The following is a 17,722-nucleotide window of genomic DNA, read 5'->3' as shown; positions in this document are numbered from 1 at the left end:
CAGCAGCACTGCTGTGTCTGATCCACTCAGACCAGCACAACACACACTAACACACCACCACGTCAGTGTTACTGCAGTGCTGAGAATGACCCACCACCCAAAAATTCTTTGTGCTACAGATGTTGTGTTTTTTTCTTTAATGTTTCTATGTAGCGCCCAAAAGGGTTCTTCTACTGTTGCAGTGTCAAGCTTGTGACAGTAGAAGAACCCTTTTGGGTGCTATATAGAACAATCTACAGCACATTCTCCATCAATCTGAAGAACCTTTCATGGTGCAACAACCCTATAATCATGCAAATGGTTCTTCAAGTGTTACTGCTAAGCAGAACCATTTGTTTACTAAAAAACCCTTGAAGAACAATTCATTTTTTAAAGTGTGCAGCAAAACAAAACAGCAATCTTTTTTTGGCTTTAATTAAATTAAATATAATGGTTCTATAAAGAGCCTATAGCACATTTATGCACGTTTTCCATCAATCTGAAGAACATCTTCACAAGGAGAACCTTTTTAAGAACCCTTTAGTCATGCAGAGGGTTCTTTTGAGTGTTCATGGTTCTCTATAGACCCGTTCTCTTTACTAAAGAACCCTTGAACAGCCTTTTTTTGTATGTCATTGAAATACATTGAAATGCCTTTATGACATTAAAATACATCGTCATTGAAATAAACAGACGTCATATGTCACTATCACTGATATCTGCACTAATATCAGAAGAAATGTACTTGTTTGTTCAAATCACAACGCGGCCTCATGAGTGCAGAGAACTTCATTTATTTTTTTTACATTTTACAATCTTCATCATATATATATATATATATATATATATTTATATATGTATATATAGGAAAAGGAGCCTGCAGTGGAGTGAGATGATGCCTCTGGAGAGCAGGGAGGGGCAGGAAGTGTGAAGTGAATGTGAGAAGAAAAAAAAAAGCAATAAATTCTGTTTTTAAAAGTTTCAACCTGCACTTCACTCAGCAGGGCTGAGGAACAGGGCAGCAGATACGCGCCCGAGAGCACAGTGAAGCCCACACACTCACACACACACACACACACACACACACACACCGGTGGACTGAATGGGGGGACGTTTTACACCAGTGCATCATCAGGAACACAAAAGACAGAAATGGTGTCGGTGATTCTTTCCCATAAGCTGTACAATTTACAGACTATTAAAAAATAATTACATTCTACTCAATTAAAATACATCCCACGACAGTCCTATTCACGATCTAAAGTAACGTAAGTAATGTGAATAGAATATAACGGAACACGAGAACGCTGTCCGTAAAACACGCCGTCAAACGGAACGTCATGCTGCAGTTTCTCTCCTCAGACCCACAAATCCGTTCCACGCATTCACCCTTAGAAGTCGCAGAGATCACCGGCAGAAGGACCTCTCTGTGATGTTTTCTGGGTTTCTCGGGCACTAGGGGGCGCTCCCGAGCGTGTCCAGAATGAATGGGGTTCAGATGGAGCATCTGAGTAAAATCATAGTTTATAAATGCTTCAATGTTTTAATGTAAAAGCTTTCATTCATTTCCTGAACAGCATGAAACACTTTAACAGCGCCGTCATATTTTTAAGAGCTTTTAAACTCGAGTCATGATGTCAGTGAGCGCGAACAGCCAATGAGCTGCTCCGCTCGCTAAACAAACAGCACTCAGTAGCAGTAATGTCCGCCTCCTGCTGCCCAAAACCCGTTTACTGTAGAAAAAAGGAAACTTGCAGGTGTTTTCTTTGCTTTTTTTAGTGAATTAAATTCTTAAAGGAAAGTTCTGGGCGAGTGATTAGAAATTATTTCACCTTTTCATTTGTAGCAGTTTAGCCTCATTTACTCCCATTCATTGAGGACTCGCTCAGGGGCGCCCTCTGCTGTTTAGCAGTCATGCTTTGGGTATAATGGGGGAAATAGGAAGTGGCCAGACTCCTCATAGACCAGCTCTGTTAATTGGTCATTGGAAGAGTAAGAATGGGTGCAGTTACTTTTATTACATAATCTCTATCATAAAAAACTAATGATGATAAAGAAATGACTATTAATAACTGTTATGGCATAAATCAGCAACTAATCATCAGCGCAGGTCAGCGCTTCCTTCTTTTTATCATTACGGACTATACATTCCTAAAAATGATGGTTCTTTAATGGTTCTTTAGTAAAGAAAATGGTTCTACCAAAAAGCGTTCTTCTATTGTTAGCCAATGTCAAGCATGTAATAATAGAAGAACTCTTTTTGGTGCTACATATATATATATATATATATATATATATATCATCTACAGCATGTTCTCCATCAATCTACAGAAACCTTTCACACTGCAAAAAACCCTTTATGCATGCAAAGGATTCTTGTGTGTGTCCATGGTTCTACGTAGAACCTTTTTCTGTACTAAAGAACCCCTGATAACCATCATTTTTAAGTTTAAGAAAGGAACGTTTTCACTTAGAAAATCAACTAACACAGTTTGGCTGGGGTGCCTAAACTTATGCACACATTTGTATGTTATAATCCAATCGCATTCATTTAAATAGTCCAGCAATGTCCAGACTTCTAAGGGTTAAACACGAACCTGTCAGGTTGCAGTAAAGCTCACAAACACACAAGACCTCAGATTTGGACGCAAGTCAAGAATTTCCCGGAAAATTTCAGAATTCCAGAACTCTCGCGGGAAGTGCATACGACGAGAAAGAAGGAAAAGGAAAATTCTCCAACCTGAATATAACCCATAGCTTAAGAGGTAATAGCCAGCCGCACGGCCGACCCCGAGCAGAAAACAGTCAGAATACCAGATAAGCAAAGCTTTTTTTGTACGTTTTGTCGTCCTTTTTTTCTTCTTTTCTTTTTTTGTTTCTTTTCTTTTTTTAGAAAAAGAAAATATTGAAGTAGAAAGCTTCTGTCTTTGCAGTACCAGAAGATTGCATTCACAATTGAAGTTCACAGTTTTCGAACAGAGGATGCAGCTCGGCAAAGAATATCGTCTTATATACATACGTCATCAGCCCATTTTGGCAATATTTGAATATATCGTTAAACCATGCAGGAGTTTAGCTACGTTCTAAATACTCTAAAGAACCCGAGTGTCATTCGGATCACAGACGCACCACTGGCTGCCGCCACGTCCGGCCATTCCTACATCGAAAATGCACAGGAAATACATCAGTCTTCTCCCAGCATCTCTCTCTCTCGCTCGCTCGCTCTCTCGCTCTCTCTCTCTCGCGCGCGCGCTCTCGCGCTCTCACTCTCGCTCACATTCACGCACAGTCTTGCATGCTCTGACAGTCGTCCAGAGTTAACACAGTAGGGCGGTGTTGCTTGGTAACAGAGTGAAGCCCGTTGCCCATGGCTACATGAGCGCTCTTCCTGCAGCATTCTGAGGGAAGGAGATAAACAAATAAACAAACAAATGCAAGAAGAAAAACTGGAACAATCCACACAGGAAGGGAAAAGAAACGCTTCCAGGAAGAAAGAAAAAACGATGCATCTCTTTTGCATGGTGTCGACACAGCTGTGGTCGGTTAAAAACAGATGAAGTGGTCACATCAGGTGGCCTGAAGTTTGGACGGGTGCGACGTTCACCTGCACGAAGCCAGCGAAGGTAGACGCAGACGGGGACGTGGCGCAAGTTTTAGAGTCTTTGCGAAACGCCTTAAAAGTTATTTTACAGTGCTCTGGCTCACATAGTGGTCAGTTATGGTCAAGGATGGGCAGTAAGGATCAGATAACCTGGGGCATTTGATTCCACAGTGTTTAGTTCATGTGTGTGATTTCCTCCAAAAAGCCCAACGTATTTCTGTCCTTTAGTTTAATAAGCGCTGCGCAAAAGTCAATCATTTAAAGTCCAGCCAAAACGGCCATTAAGCACAAAGTAAGACAGAAAAAAAACACAGAAGCCTTGATGAATAAATATTACATAGTTTTCTTCAGTATTTCGTGTGTCCACTCTGTAACTTTAATTACAGTTTCTCACAGAAATCTGCAGGCACACCTCCAAAGTTCAGCCTTAGAAGTTGGTTGAACCTTCTGCTTCTGGAGATCCGACCAAAACCAATAACAGATCAATACTCATCAGTTCATAAAACCTTAAATGCTGTTTATCTGATGGTGGCAGCTTTGGTGTCTACCAGGTCTTCCAGGTGGTTGCTAGGAGTCCCATTTTCTCTGTAGCTTTGAATAATTTTTTGAATTCCAGTTTTGGAGACTCCTTTTTGCAAGTGGATTATTGAATATCTAAACTCCTGTTAATCATACGAGAGATAAATATGTGCAGCAGGTGAGTCTGAGTAGTCGTGCGAATGTTGAGCTGCTTTTCCCCTGCATGGTACGGACTCGACTTGGCTCGACTCAACTCGACTCACTTTTGGTACCAGCTACTACTACTCATTTTCCGCTCCAGATATAGAACCTCCTCAGTGTAGCAGGTTCTCGTAGCGATGCCAAACAAAACTGATGGCAGCAAGACAAAAGACTGCTGAACAAAAAGGAGAGTTTGGGAAAAACTATACCAGCGTTCAGACAGCGAGATGATTCTGGTTGCTCAAAAAAGGAGAAACAAGAGGCCATTTTATTTAGCAATTCTCTCAGACCAATCAGTAGTCAGTAGCGTTTTACGCCACCTTTGGTATCAGCTTGGAACCTCGACAGAGTTGGTACCAAAGCGTTTTTTGTCGAGTCGAGTTGAGTCAAGCCGGTACCAAGCAGTGGAAAAGCACCTTTAATTTCTCTTTGAAGGAGGACACACTGTCAGTGAGATCTTTGGGGGGGCAGCTTTTGTTGGGAGGACACAGCTGGAACTGGTTGGTTTTAAGGTTAGATGGGTGAGTCAGTTTAACTGTCAGTAGGCGCATAAAAGTATAGCAGACAAATTCCATACTAATAGATTGAATATCAAACTCGTCCCTCTCAAGGCTTTTGCGCAACTCTGTTACAAAGACAAACTTAATGGCTGTTTTGACCGGATAAATAAGTGGGTCTCTGACTTTTGCGCAGTGCTGTGTCTATGCATGGTTCAGATATGTCTCTGTGTAAAGCAGAGTGTGTGTGTGTGTGCGTTTCACACGTGGGTCTCTATAAACGAGTGTGTGTGCATCAACAGTGTTGGAGAGAGAGGTGAGAGGTCGTTGGGTTCGGTGGGCGGCTCCAGAGGGACGGAGCTAAACTCGCAGATATCCAGGAAGAGCTCGTGGTTCCTCTGCTTCCACTCTCGAAACTTCCGCGAGGTCAGGCAAGGGTCGTCCAGCACCTGACCGATGGCTGAAAGGTCTCCTTCCTTAGCCTTGAAGAAAGATAAAGGTCTGGATCACCTTTACACATCAGTGAAATCACACTCTGCCCACAAATACCATTCTTTTGTAGCTGGATCTTTGTGCCTCTTCTTGCCAAATAGAATAATTTCTGTTTTATCTTTTATTTAACTGCTTAAGGTTTTGTCCCATCCAGTTAGTGATGACCTTGAGGCACTTACAGAATGAGTCAAGGGGACCATGGTTGTTTGGGGACAGGGCCGAGTAGATCTGAGTATCATCTGGTAAAATATTCCATAGTATTTGGCCAAGAGGCAAATATAAATTGAATAACAGTGGCCCATGAATCGAACCTGGTGGGACACCACAGGTCAGTGTAGGACAGTTCCTGAGAGCCAACCCAGCTCTCAAGTCTATCTATGAGAATGTTATGGTCAATGGTATGGTCAAAAGCAGTGCTGAGACTGAGCCGAGTCTGTATTTAAATGAATGTCAGGTACAGCTACAGGAAACGCACCTAAACATGCCATTTTTCCCTGCTAATTTCTGTAAGTTGTCTATTTATTTGCTGAATGTTACATTTTTAAAAAGAAGAAACTATAAAATGCACTGTAACGTTTTAAACAGCCACTTTTTGTGTTGTCTTTTTCCAATTTGTTACAATCAGTATAGAAACCACACAGTGGCTGTAAACAGGAATTTTAAACAGTAACTGTTCACTAAAATGGAAGATGTGTCCTTATTTTCAAAATCATCAAACTGTCATTTAATCAGAGACCCAAGCGTCAGTATACAACTGTACATTTGACATTTCGAATTTTAGAGAGATCTTATTTACACGTTTCCTCCCTTTCAATGTAGAGATGAATAAAAGCACTGACAAAATTCAGGCCTTGGGATGGATTGTTGAAGCTCATAGACAACAAAAGTGTCATACACTATAAGAAACCACATAAGCAAATCCATAAGCAAGGCAAGGCTGTGATGACTTGGGCATGCAAATTTTTTGCAGTGCTATGCACAATACAAGTAGAAGGGGAACCCCCAGAGCCTCCTATGCCTTCAGAGAAGTCCTAATGATTTCTGGGAAATAATAAAAGCATGTCTGTGGTTATTTTTTTATTCAATAGATTCACGTTTATGTTCAAACTCTGCCAGTTTTACAGCTGTACTCTTGTTTCATTGTTAAGTTTTGGATGAAAACACAAGTGTGACATTTTTGAACCACCAAAGTGGAGAATTAGCCAGCCAGAAATTGGTTTCTCTGTGGTATCTTGGTAGATATACCTGAGTGACCTCTCCTACTGGTAGGCAGGGGCAGAGACCCAAATGTTAAGAAGGGCCATTTGGTCCTTTCAACAAAAATCAAACCACCTTGGGAGCCAGAATGTCCATTTTGGCTGTAAATATGCCTCAGTATGTGCTGATGTACTAGTATAGGCTAAAAAAGTATAACAGAAAAGAAAACACAAACTTACCTTGCTCTGCTTTAAGCTTTAGCTCTGTTATTGCCACTTTTCTCACATCTCTGGCAAGAAACTTTTCCAAAAGTGGAATATTTTGTAGTAAAATGTCTCTCAACGTTCGTTTTCTATGAGGCTGAGGCTGAAATCAGCTTCTTGTTCAAATTTTCCCATTCCACCTTAAATAGTGCAGTTTACTTTCCTTTAGCTACTAGCTAGGTGAGATTGTTGTCTGTGTGGTTATGGTGACCAGCAGTCAGTGCTGATCAGGGTGAATTAGAAGTTCTACATTAACTCCAACGTTTAAGAGCATTTATTGTTAAACTGTGTTGAACGATCAGCAGAGCTTTATTTTATTTTTTTATTTAGTTATTTTATTTATTTTTATTTAGTTATTTTATTTACTGTAAAGGATTTTTACATTTTTTTAAAAAGCTACAACAACAGGGCAGTAAGAGAGACGTATGTTGCCAGCTCCTGGGTTAGGGCTTCAGGATCTGAAGAGAAGTCCTAATGCGTTATATTAACCATCAGCATAAGTGCATAGTGACTCGTTTTGATTGGTGGCACCAATTCAATGACACAGAATGTCAATCTAGGCCTTCTGCTGTCTCGGAAACATCACCGGCTGTGAATATGAGTGGCAGCCTAATCAATGGGTTGTTAGGGCTGGAAGACGGCAGCAGCAGGTCTGCACCAGAGCTCACACCTGAGTCACTGTGAAACTGCTACAAGGGAAAATATACGCTAATACTGTATGTCCATCATAAGCTAAAACATGCAATGTCCTTTAGAAGCTTCAAATATTTGTGTTTAATCTGGGACTGCCAAGATTTGTTCATTGCCATGTATCAATGCTAACAAACGCTCTTTTCAGAGTCTCAGAGGGAGGCTAGCAGTAATTAGCGTAGAGCTCATGTTTTACCCAGTTTTGAATTAAAGGTCTAGTTTGTTGGGTCTAGTATGTTTAGCATACCTTCAGTGTGGAGCGCAGGGCTCTTATGCGGTGGAGCCTCTCATTGGTGGCTGGGTCATTGCAGCGCTTGACGAAAGACCGCCTGAACTCCTGCCGCGTGGAGGGCCGTTGGTGACCGAAGGCGGAGACGCTGGCCTGCTCCAGAGAGCGGTAAAGCTCCTCCAGCGGGTCCATCTGCTGAGCTTCATGCACACCTTCCTCTTCCTCTTCTTCATCCTCCTCCTCGTGGAGACGTGTTCGAGGCCGAAGTGTCCCGTGGGCGTGAGCGTGTCCCGTGTGTGTGTGCAGGACCCCCCTGTTCCGTGGGAGGCTCTGGCTCCTCTGTTTGTGGGCATGGTTGTGCCGCGGGCGGGGCTCCTCGCTGTCTGTCAGTGGAAAAGGGCCATCACGTTCGGGTGGGCACCGCCGGCGCCGGGCTGGAAGAGTGGCTTGCCGGAGTCTCTCAGGTGACAGTGGCATGACCCGTCCCTCCCCCACTGCGCTGCCCCCTACAGTCTGGAGGTAGTGAAGGCCTGAGCTGCCCACCGGCGTCTCAATTAGGTCCTGCCAGGAGCGGCGCTCACGATGGGTGGAGCGACAGGATGAATGCGAGTCCTCGGCAGACGAGTGGGAGAAGGTGGAGCCGCTGGAGAAGTGCCGCTCAGCGAATGGGCTGGATGAGCTCGCCTGGGAAATCACAGAATAGTCTGTCGATCAATACCAGTGATCGGTAACCAATAGCCCTGTCAGTCGCGTCTGTGGTGTATGTGGTTTCTGGCACTGTAACATACTGTTCTCTGTAAAAATGAACTTCAGACACGCGTCTCGGTGGATCAACTATAAACCTTCTGTAAACACCTAACATCTACTGAGAAAGGAGGACTCACGGATGGGTTGCGATGGTAGGTTGACTCCTGCTTGAGCGTCATGGAGCCGTCCATCTCCTCCTGATCACTCTCACTCCAATAATCTGCAAAAATTACACCACACATCACACTTCCATCCACTTCCATCGCCTCTGCTCTCCATCACTCTATTTAATTATGGTTATGAATTATAAAAATGTTCTATGGATATTTGGCACTAGTTCAGAAGAGCAGTGAAATATTAGTGGAATTGGGGCAGCATATTAGTGGAATACTGGTGGTATACCAGTAGAACATCAGCAAAAGAACAGAAGAATATCAGTGAAGTAACAGTGGAATATCAGGAAAATATGAATGGAATATCAGCGGAACATTAGTGGGATGTTAGTCAAATACTGGTAGAATATCAGTGTATTGTCAGTAGAATAACTGCGAATAGCGAACTATAAGCAGAATATCAGTGGAATAACTGGAATAATAATGTAATTTTATTGTAACATCAGTGGAGTAATGGAATCTGTGGATAGCAGTGAAATGGGAATGGAATTTCAGAGGATGATCTATGAAATTTATTAATAGAGTCAAGGTAAAATAATAGTTGAATATCAGTGGAATAAGAATGGAATATCTTTGGAATTTCAGTGGTTTATCAGTGGAGTGAAACAGGGATTGAATTTCAGAGGATGAGTGTGTTATTTCATGGAAATTCAGCACGATATCAATAGAGTAAAGGTGAAAAAATAGTGGAATATAAATGGAATTATAGTGGAATATGAGTGGAATAACAATGGAACATCAGTAGAGTGACCGCGCACTGAGAGTGGACTTTTTAGAAAGTGCAATAGCTCAGTGTCCTTTTTTTCACCTTCATCTGGACGGGGCACCGGGTCATCAGGGGTGTAGCCAATTGCAGCCAAGCCCAGACGATTCATCCACCTGAAACAGGAAAAACAAACATGAGCAGAGACATGAGAATAAAACAGAAGAGTAAGAGAAGAGAAGAGTACAGAAGAGAAGAGTAGAGAAGAGTAAAGAAGAGAAGAGTAGAGAAGAGTAGAGAAGAGAAGAGAGAAGAATAGGGAAGAGAAGAGAAGAGAAGAGAAGAGTACAGAAGAGTACAGAAGAGAAGAGTAAAGAAGAGAAGAGTAGAGAAGAGAAGAGAGAAGAATAGAGACGAGAAGAGAAGAGAAGAGAAGAGTAGAGAAGAGAGAAGAGAAGAGAGAAGAATAGGGAAGAGAAGAGAAGAGAAGAGTACAGAAGAGTACAGAAGAGAAGAGTAAAGAAGAGAAGAGTAGAGAAGAGAAGAGAGAAGAATAGAGACGAGAAGAGAAGAGAAGAGAAGAGTAGAGAAGAGAGAAGAGAAGAGAGAAGAATAGGGAAGAGAAGAGAAGAGAAGAGTAGAGAAGAGAGAAGAGAAGAGAGAAGAATAGGGAAGAGAAGAGAAGAGAAGAGAAGAGAAGAGAAGAGAAGAGTAGAGAAGAGAGAAGAGAAGAGTAGAGAAGAGAAGAGAAGAGAAAAGAAGAGTACAGAAGAGAGAAGAGAAGAGAAAAGAAGAGTAGAGTAGAGAAGAGAAGAGTAGAAAAGAGAAGAGAGAAGAGAAGAATAAAGAAGAGAAGAGTAGAGAAGAGAAGAGTGGAGAAGAGAAGAGAGAAGAATAGAGAAGAGAAGAGAAGAGAAGAGAAGAGAAGAGAAGAGAAGAGAAGGTAAGAGAAGAGAAGAGTAGAGAAGAGAAGAAAAGAGAGAAGAATAGAGAAGAGAAGAATAGAGAAGAGAAGAGAAGAGAGAAGAATAGAGAAGAGAGAAGAATAGAGAAGAGAGAAGAGAAGAGTAGAGAAGAGAAGAGAAGAGAAAAGAAGAGTACAGAAGAGAGAAGAGAAGAGTAGAGAAGAGAAGAGAAGAGAAGAGAAAAGAAGAGTACAGAAGAGAGAAGAGAAGAGAAAAGAAGAGTAGAGTAGAGAAGAGAAGAGTAGAAAAGAGAAGAGAGAAGAGAAGAATAAAGAAGAGAAGAGTAGAGAAGAGAAGAGTGGAGAAGAGAAGAGAGAAGAATAGAGAAGAGAAGAGAAGAGAAGAGAAGAGAAGGTAAGAGAAGAGAAGAGTAGAGAAGAGAAGAAAAGAGAGAAGAATAGAGAAGAGAAGAATAGAGAAGAGAAGAGAAGAGAGAAGAATAGAGAAGAGAGAAGAATAGAGAAGAGAGAAGAGAAGAGTAGAGAAGAGAAGAGTAGAGAAGAGTAGAGAAGAGAAGAGTAGAGAAGAGTAGAGAAGAGTAGAGAAGAAGAGAGAAGAATAGAGAAGAGAAGAGAAGAGAAGAGTAGAGAAGAATAGAGAAGAGAGAAGAATAGAGAAGAGAAGAGTAGAGAAGAGAGAAGAATAGAGAAGAGAGAAGAATAGAGAAGAGAAGAGAAGAGAAGAGAAGAGAAGAGTAGAGAAGAGTAGAGAAGAAGAGAGAAGAATAGAGAAGAGAAGAGAAGAGAAGAGAAGAGTAGAGAAGAATAGAGAAGAGAGAAGAATAGAGAAGAGAAGAGAAGAGAAGAGAGAAGAATAGAGAAGAGAAGAGAAGAGAAGAGAGAAGAATAGAGAAGAGAGAAGAGAAGAGAAGAGAAGAGAAGAGAAGAGAAGAGAAGAGAAGAGAAGAGAGAAGAATAGAGAAGAGAGAAGAGAAGAGAAGAGAGAAGAATAGAGAAGAGAGAAGAGAAGAGAAGAGAAGAGAAGAGAAGAGAAGAGAAGAGAAGAGAAGAGAAGAGTAGAGAAGAAGAGAGAAGAGAAGAGAAGAGAAGAGAAGAGTAGAGAAGAGTAGAGAAGAGTAGAGAAGAGAAGAGAAGAGTAGAGAAGAATAGAGAAGAGAGAAGAATAGAGAAGAGAAGAGAAGAGAAGAGAAGAATAGAGAAGAGAAGAGAAGAGTAGAGAAGAGAAGAGAAGAGAAGAGTAGAGAAGAGTAGAGAAGAAGAGAGAAGAATAGAGAAGAGAAGAGAAGAGTAGAGAAGAATAGAGAAGAGAGAAGAATAGAGAAGAGAAGAGAAGAGAAGAGAAAGGAAGAGAGAAGAATAGAGAAGAGAAGAGAAGAGAAGAGAAGAGAGAAGAATAGAGAAGAGAAGAGAAGAGAAGAGAAGAGAAGAGTAGAGAAGAGAAGAGAAGAGAAGAGAAGAGAAGAGAAGAGAAGAGAAGAGAAGAGAAGAGTAGAGAAGAGCAAAACACTTGCCTGTTCATCTCTTCCAAGTGGTCGGTTGCGAAAAAGAAGCTTTTAATTTTGGGATGACAGGCCTTGAAAGCGCTTTGAGAATGAAAGAGAGAAGAAAGAGGAAGCGAGACTCGTCGTTACTGACTAGACCCGAGTAATTTCACCTCACTGTTCGTTTCATGTTTCCTCTGTGTTTGTGTTCCTGAGTTCACTCACTGTTTCCTCCTGCACTCGATCGCTCTGTCAATCCTGAACTCCGGCAGACTGATGAAGCCTTCCGCCTTCTCGTCCTGAAGGAGGGAAAAACAAAGAGTTTCATTTTAATTTCATTTCATTTCTTATTTAGACTGAATTAAGCATTAAGCGCTATTTTGTTATGATTAACAAAAAAAAATTAAAACTATTGTTGTGTGATGTTTTGAACACATTTTGCTGTTGTCCTTTTGTTGGGACCAAAGGCCCCTTCAACCCCAGGTTCCAACACAATATTATGAATAAAAAGTAATCTATTAATACTGGCTAAACACTTTCACTAATAACTGTTTTAAGTCATCATCATCATCATCATCATTATCACCATTAACCACTTAATCCAGATAGGGTCCTCCAGCTCATTCCCGGGGACCCCAAGCCGCTCCCAGGCCAACTTTGAGATGTAATGCCTCCAGCGGGTCCAAGGGTGACCCTGGGGTCTTGTCCCTTAGGCTGTGCCTGGTACACCCCGACTGGGAGGCGTCCAGGGGGCATTCGGATCAGATGCCCGAACCACCTCAGCTGGCTCCTCTCAATGTGGAGGAGTAGCGGCTCTAGTCTGAGCTCCTCCCGGATGACCGAGCTCCTCACCCTATCGAATAGAGTGTAGCCCGTCACCCTACGAAGAGGCTTGTATTCATGATCTCGTTCTTTCGGTCATTACCCACAGCTCATGACCACAGGTGAGGGTTGGGATGTAGACTGACCGGTAAACAGGGAGCTTTGCCTTATGGCTCAGCTCCCTCTTCACCACTACAGTGACCACATTACTGCTGCCACCTGACCCAGCCTGCGGCCGACCTCACCTTCCCTGAAATATCTTCTGTTAACCAATACTACCTATTTGGTTATTGGTTACAATATCTAATCTATTTGATTAGCGACTAAAGGAATATGTTAATATCAAAACAAATGAAAAGAGTCAGTAGTGCAGACCTGGTGGTACAGAATAAAAATCAAATGTAAATTTTATATGTTCTATAAATAACCATTTAAAAAAGATCAATATTATTAGACTATCAAAGTTACATTTTCACCTAAATGTCTCAAATTCTATCTTTCTTTGTATTTTTCCCCTTGAGCTCCTTTTATGACACATGTAGTCATAATTCATTTTAACCAACCATCTTTCCACTTCTCTTAATCGCTTAAACTGAAACAAGATGGGCTTTTAAGACTGGCATATTTAAATTACTGATTGTCTGATTGGCTGCCCTCTAGTGTTCAGAAAGCAGTCGGGGCTGAAACACTCCTTATAACTTCATTGTGAGTGGGTGGGGCAAACTGCTATAGGTTGAATAGGTGTATATAATATGTGAATGCACTAATTTTAATGACATCACAAAAACAATGCCTTTCAAACAGTTTTTCACCTTAGTTCCTACATACAGACTGTATGGACCGGGAAGTGACTGGTGTGTGTAATAGTGTCTACATACTCTGTCAAATTCTTGAGGAATTATTGTGGCCTAAACCACATCGACAAAGCTGCATGATCTTAGTCAAGACCTAGAAGTGGTTTGAGTGGGCTAAGACAAGTTTTGTGGGATATATTTTACACAGAAATGATTTCAGCTATTTGGGTGACTACTGAGGTCTTGTGTTTGTTAGCAATGTTAGCCTTGTAGCTCCTCTCCTAAAATAAAGAAGCAAACTTTGGCCTCCAAATTTGACTTGGCTGATCAATTACATCTGCATTAAGTGGTGAAGTGGATGAACTGGATTTTCATAGAACTGTCCCTTTAACCCCCTCTGACCATGAAGACAGACAGAAGGAACTGCTGCTTACGTTCTGATTGGTGTACCAGTAGAGGTCGGAGTCTTTGAGGACGAACCAGTACTTCTTCCATTTCTGAGTGAAGTATCCAGAGGCGTCCTTCTTCTTCCATAGCCATCCTTCACAGTCTCCATGGCCCAGGTCCTTACAGGCTATACGCCTCCGACTCGAGTTACTCTGAGACCCTGCACACACACAGACACGCTCTACAGTAGCGCTCAGGATCAGGACACAACACAGCACGGCACTGAACGCCCACGACTCAGAATTATTAACACTATTATTCACTGTAAAATACTGTATTCATCATTTCATTTATTATTATTCATTTATTTTATTTTATTCATTGTAAGACGTTTTCTTTAATAACAGCAAATTACTGTGAGGTTGAGGTGTACCACATAGAATTGTGCAAATGAGAGCTAAAAAAGGAGTAAACTGTTTAATAAAAATTATTTTTATTTGATGGATTTTAGTATTTATTTACTGTAAATTATTAGGAGATTTACAGTATTTTAATTACAGGTTATTACTGTAAGTGTAAAATAGTAAAAGTTGTCTTGTAGGCCACTGTAGAGTCAAAGCATACAGTTGCTGATTTACTGTTTTTACGGATAATGTGGTACAGTATAATCCTGTAATAAGTAATGTATCTTGATGGCAGTATTTGACTGTAATTTTACCGTAATTACCGTAATAACAGCGCAGTGTTAACAAGAAATTAGCCTACCTCTGTTCTTCTTCTTGGTCTTGGTCCTTAAGGAGGCATAATGCACAGACTAAAGAGGACAAACAGACACAAATCCAGTTCAAATACGTCCAGAAAGGAGTTACGTTCATAACTACAATCCAAAAAAAGCAACATTTCTGCAAATTTACTCAGCTTCTTGCTTACCCAGCTGAGTCAGTCAGCACAGACGTGTTTGGTGACTGAAGTTTGCTTCTCTCAGCACTAAAGGCTTAAACAGGCCTCATACAATCACAGCAGCTATGTATACAGTATAATAGTGATGTTTTGTAAAAGTATTAAGATCAAAATTCAGCAGAACTACAAAACCCAGGGCTTGTTGTTGCTACTGCTTTGTTGAACTGTAAAACCTGCATTTCTGTGTTTTACAGTCAGTTACATCAGATCGTTGATATAGTATTAAATATAACTGAATATGGAGGTGATGTGTCACATAGTCTAAACCCTCTGATGATTTTCTTGCATTTTGCTTATATTCTTAAATTTGGCTTTAAAGGCACTTGCATACACCATGATACCGACATGTTATATAACATTCAGAACAATCTGGGCTCTGTTTATAATGAGGTCTAGACCTGGACCGCATGTAAAGAGATAATTGGGCTCAAAAATGAAGTGTTTTCAATGTGAAGCATAAGGCCTTAGTGACCTCCTGTGTTGGTCCATTGGTCAGTTTCATGCAAAATATAGACAGACACATAAACAGGGTTAAACAAGCTGTGCTGCGCGTCACAGTTCATTGTGAGTCTAACAGCAGGGGGCGACCTGAGTGCTTGTCTTCCCTACTTGTTAGTTACATTAGCCTCGTCGCTCCAGTGCGAGGGCTGCCAGTTCTCACGCCTTGGCTGTGAGACTCGCGTATTTAGGTCTAATCTCAAGCTACACTTGACATTTCTCGTGAATTTTTAAGCCTCTCTTTAAAACGACCGACTGAATGGCAGGTTGGTCCGGTTCCCAGAACCTGGCTGGATTTTAGGTTGGATTTGATGGGAGAAAAAGTGATTTAGTTGGTGGACAAAACTTGTTAAGATGCACAACTGGACATTAAAACCCTCTGTACCCTTGAGGGAACATTTACAGTGTTTGTACCATGATGATCGAAAAATGTACAACACAGTACCTTCATTTCTAACAGTGTAGGAAACAAAAACATTCAAAAATTAAGAGGAAGAAAAAAACGTTACCCCCTCAACCTCACCCTCTACTGCCCACCCTCATGGCCACAGCCATCCCCCTGAACCAGGCCTAGCCGAGCCTGCTAAAATCTCACTTCAGCAAAAATGTCCCTGCAGTGTAAAAGTAAAGAAGCAAACAGACCCTAAACACGTCCTGCCTGACTGAATACATTCTGGGCAAGGAAGCACATTAGACTTTTCAGACTTTCGCTCCGTCAGAAGAGGTGCAGAGTGAAGGAGGGTCTTTACCTTCCTCATGGATGCTGCTGCTTGTCTGTCCCCTGCAGAGCTTGCATACCTGAGGAGGCCGAAGAAGAGGGAGAGGGAGAGGAAGAGGGGGAGAAAAGCCATGACATGGTGGTAAAGTTCCTCTCGTGAGCAGATGTTATTTCCACTATCACATAAAACACCTACGACTGCCTACATCGTTTTCCCTCCCTCCCTCGCCTCTAAAAGGAAAACGTAAGAGCTTTTCTGTCTGCGACACTCAACACCGACGGTAACTGGACATGAAAAAGAGCAATTTGGAAGATAACAGGAGTCAAAACACCTCTGAATCTGCTTTATAACAGTAGTAAAAATAGCAAATGTAGCATTAATAACAACCACAACAATAACAATTATAATTTTACAGTATAATTATACATGCTGTGAAAAAGTATTTCTTATTTTTACACTAAATAAGGGGTCGTTATCTTTTTGCACCTCATGGCCCACCTGTTTGGAGCTAATAAACAAAGGGTCCATGGGAAGAACAGCTTTTTTCCTCAGTATTATTTCTCAAGTGCTGACCACGAAAACACAAGAATTATAGGAATTTTATAACTCAAAAAAAACAAAACAGAACCCAAAATTTAATCTTTAAAATAAAGCTTCCCAGGTAGTTGCTAGGTCACAGCTAAGGTGTCCAAGGTGTTTGCTAAGGCGTTGCTAGGTTACTGCTATGGTATCCCAGGTGGTTGCTAAGGTGTTGCTAGACTGTTGCTATGGTATCCTAGGTGGTATTATATTATGTTTTTCTTACTATCAAGTCAATTATTTTTTCACTGATTTTGATGGCATCAAGTGCCCTTAAGGGCCACTGGCTCCACCATAGCACTGACCTAAGGACCACTAGAGGGTGCTCTGTGGCCCTCTTGTAGTCCATGTCCCAGTGCTTGATAAACCCTTCACTATGGTTTTAGATCCTCATACAAAATCTAGTATAAAAGAAGGTGAAGGAAAGGAAATAAACCGGTTTTTGAAGGACTGTTTAACTCCTGCATCACGCATGTGAAAATGTAATTGCCCCTAAACCTAATTACTGATTGTGCCCTCTTTATCAGCAACAACTGATCGATCAGTCATTACATGCTACAGCTTGTTATTCAGTAACTACAGAGACTTGAATGCAAACTGACTGAACTCTTCTTTGGTTCTGTGTAATAAAGAAAGTGTAATAAAACAGAGCTGGCTGGCAGCCCCTGACCGTTTAAGGGGTTAAACTGCCCATTTAAGGCCTGCCACAGCATTTCAATGGGGTTGAAGTAAGGACACAGACTCACTGTCCCGATAGATAGTTTTAAACAGGTTTTATGGTTGCTTAAGACTTTTTCACAGCACTAAACAGGTTATATACTCCCTCTCTCTCCAAGGGGTGAGACACTGTTGTATAATGCACAACCTTTACCTTGTGCTACCCTCAGCAACACCTTACAAACCACAGCGCTGTGAGAGATGAACAGATACTGAACATGCACAGGATGTGTGTGTATGTGTGTGTGAGAGATGCACTGTTTCAATAAGGAAACAGTTATGAGACAGAATGCACACTCTCACACACATGCTCACTCTCACACACACACACACAGGGCTGGAGACTAACAAACATCAACTGAAAACATGACCTCATTGTATCTCACACAATCATTTAATCGTTACAAGGTCACCACGACCACAAATCACGGCTGTTGAAAACTTTTAAAACATGCTTTTTTGGGTGGAATAGACTTTTATTACTTTTTTAGTGATATTAGTTTTAAGGCTGCTGCATCAAACATTTCCCCACTGACAAACATGCGCAGT

The 17,722-nt window shown here is 41.4% G+C and overlaps 1 protein-coding gene across 1 annotated transcript in view; it reads right to left on the bottom strand.

The window, feature by feature from the left end:
* Positions 1-2,345: 2,345 nt before the first annotated feature.
* si:ch211-26b3.4 (connector enhancer of kinase suppressor of ras 2) overlaps positions 2,346-17,722 on the bottom strand; it is a 65,907-nt gene continuing 50,530 nt past the window's right edge. The window contains exons 15-23 of the mRNA XM_017721892.2: positions 15,908-15,956; positions 14,466-14,514; positions 13,748-13,920; positions 11,923-11,996; positions 11,728-11,799; positions 9,397-9,467; positions 8,553-8,635; positions 7,687-8,352; positions 2,346-5,279 (exon numbers count right to left, since the gene is read on the bottom strand). Of these exons, the coding sequence (XP_017577381.1) occupies positions 5,058-5,279; positions 7,687-8,352; positions 8,553-8,635; positions 9,397-9,467; positions 11,728-11,799; positions 11,923-11,996; positions 13,748-13,920; positions 14,466-14,514; positions 15,908-15,956 (1,459 nt within the window). The 3' untranslated portion in view covers positions 2,346-5,057. The remainder of the gene's footprint in view (positions 5,280-7,686; positions 8,353-8,552; positions 8,636-9,396; positions 9,468-11,727; positions 11,800-11,922; positions 11,997-13,747; positions 13,921-14,465; positions 14,515-15,907; positions 15,957-17,722) is intronic.

The sequence above is a fragment of the Pygocentrus nattereri genome, chromosome 23 (genome assembly GCF_015220715.1).
Source record: "Pygocentrus nattereri isolate fPygNat1 chromosome 23, fPygNat1.pri, whole genome shotgun sequence".
NCBI classification, from domain to species: domain Eukaryota; kingdom Metazoa; phylum Chordata; class Actinopteri; order Characiformes; family Serrasalmidae; genus Pygocentrus; species Pygocentrus nattereri.
Note: the sequence above shows the minus strand (reverse complement) of the source record. Positions and strands in the feature narration are given on the sequence as shown.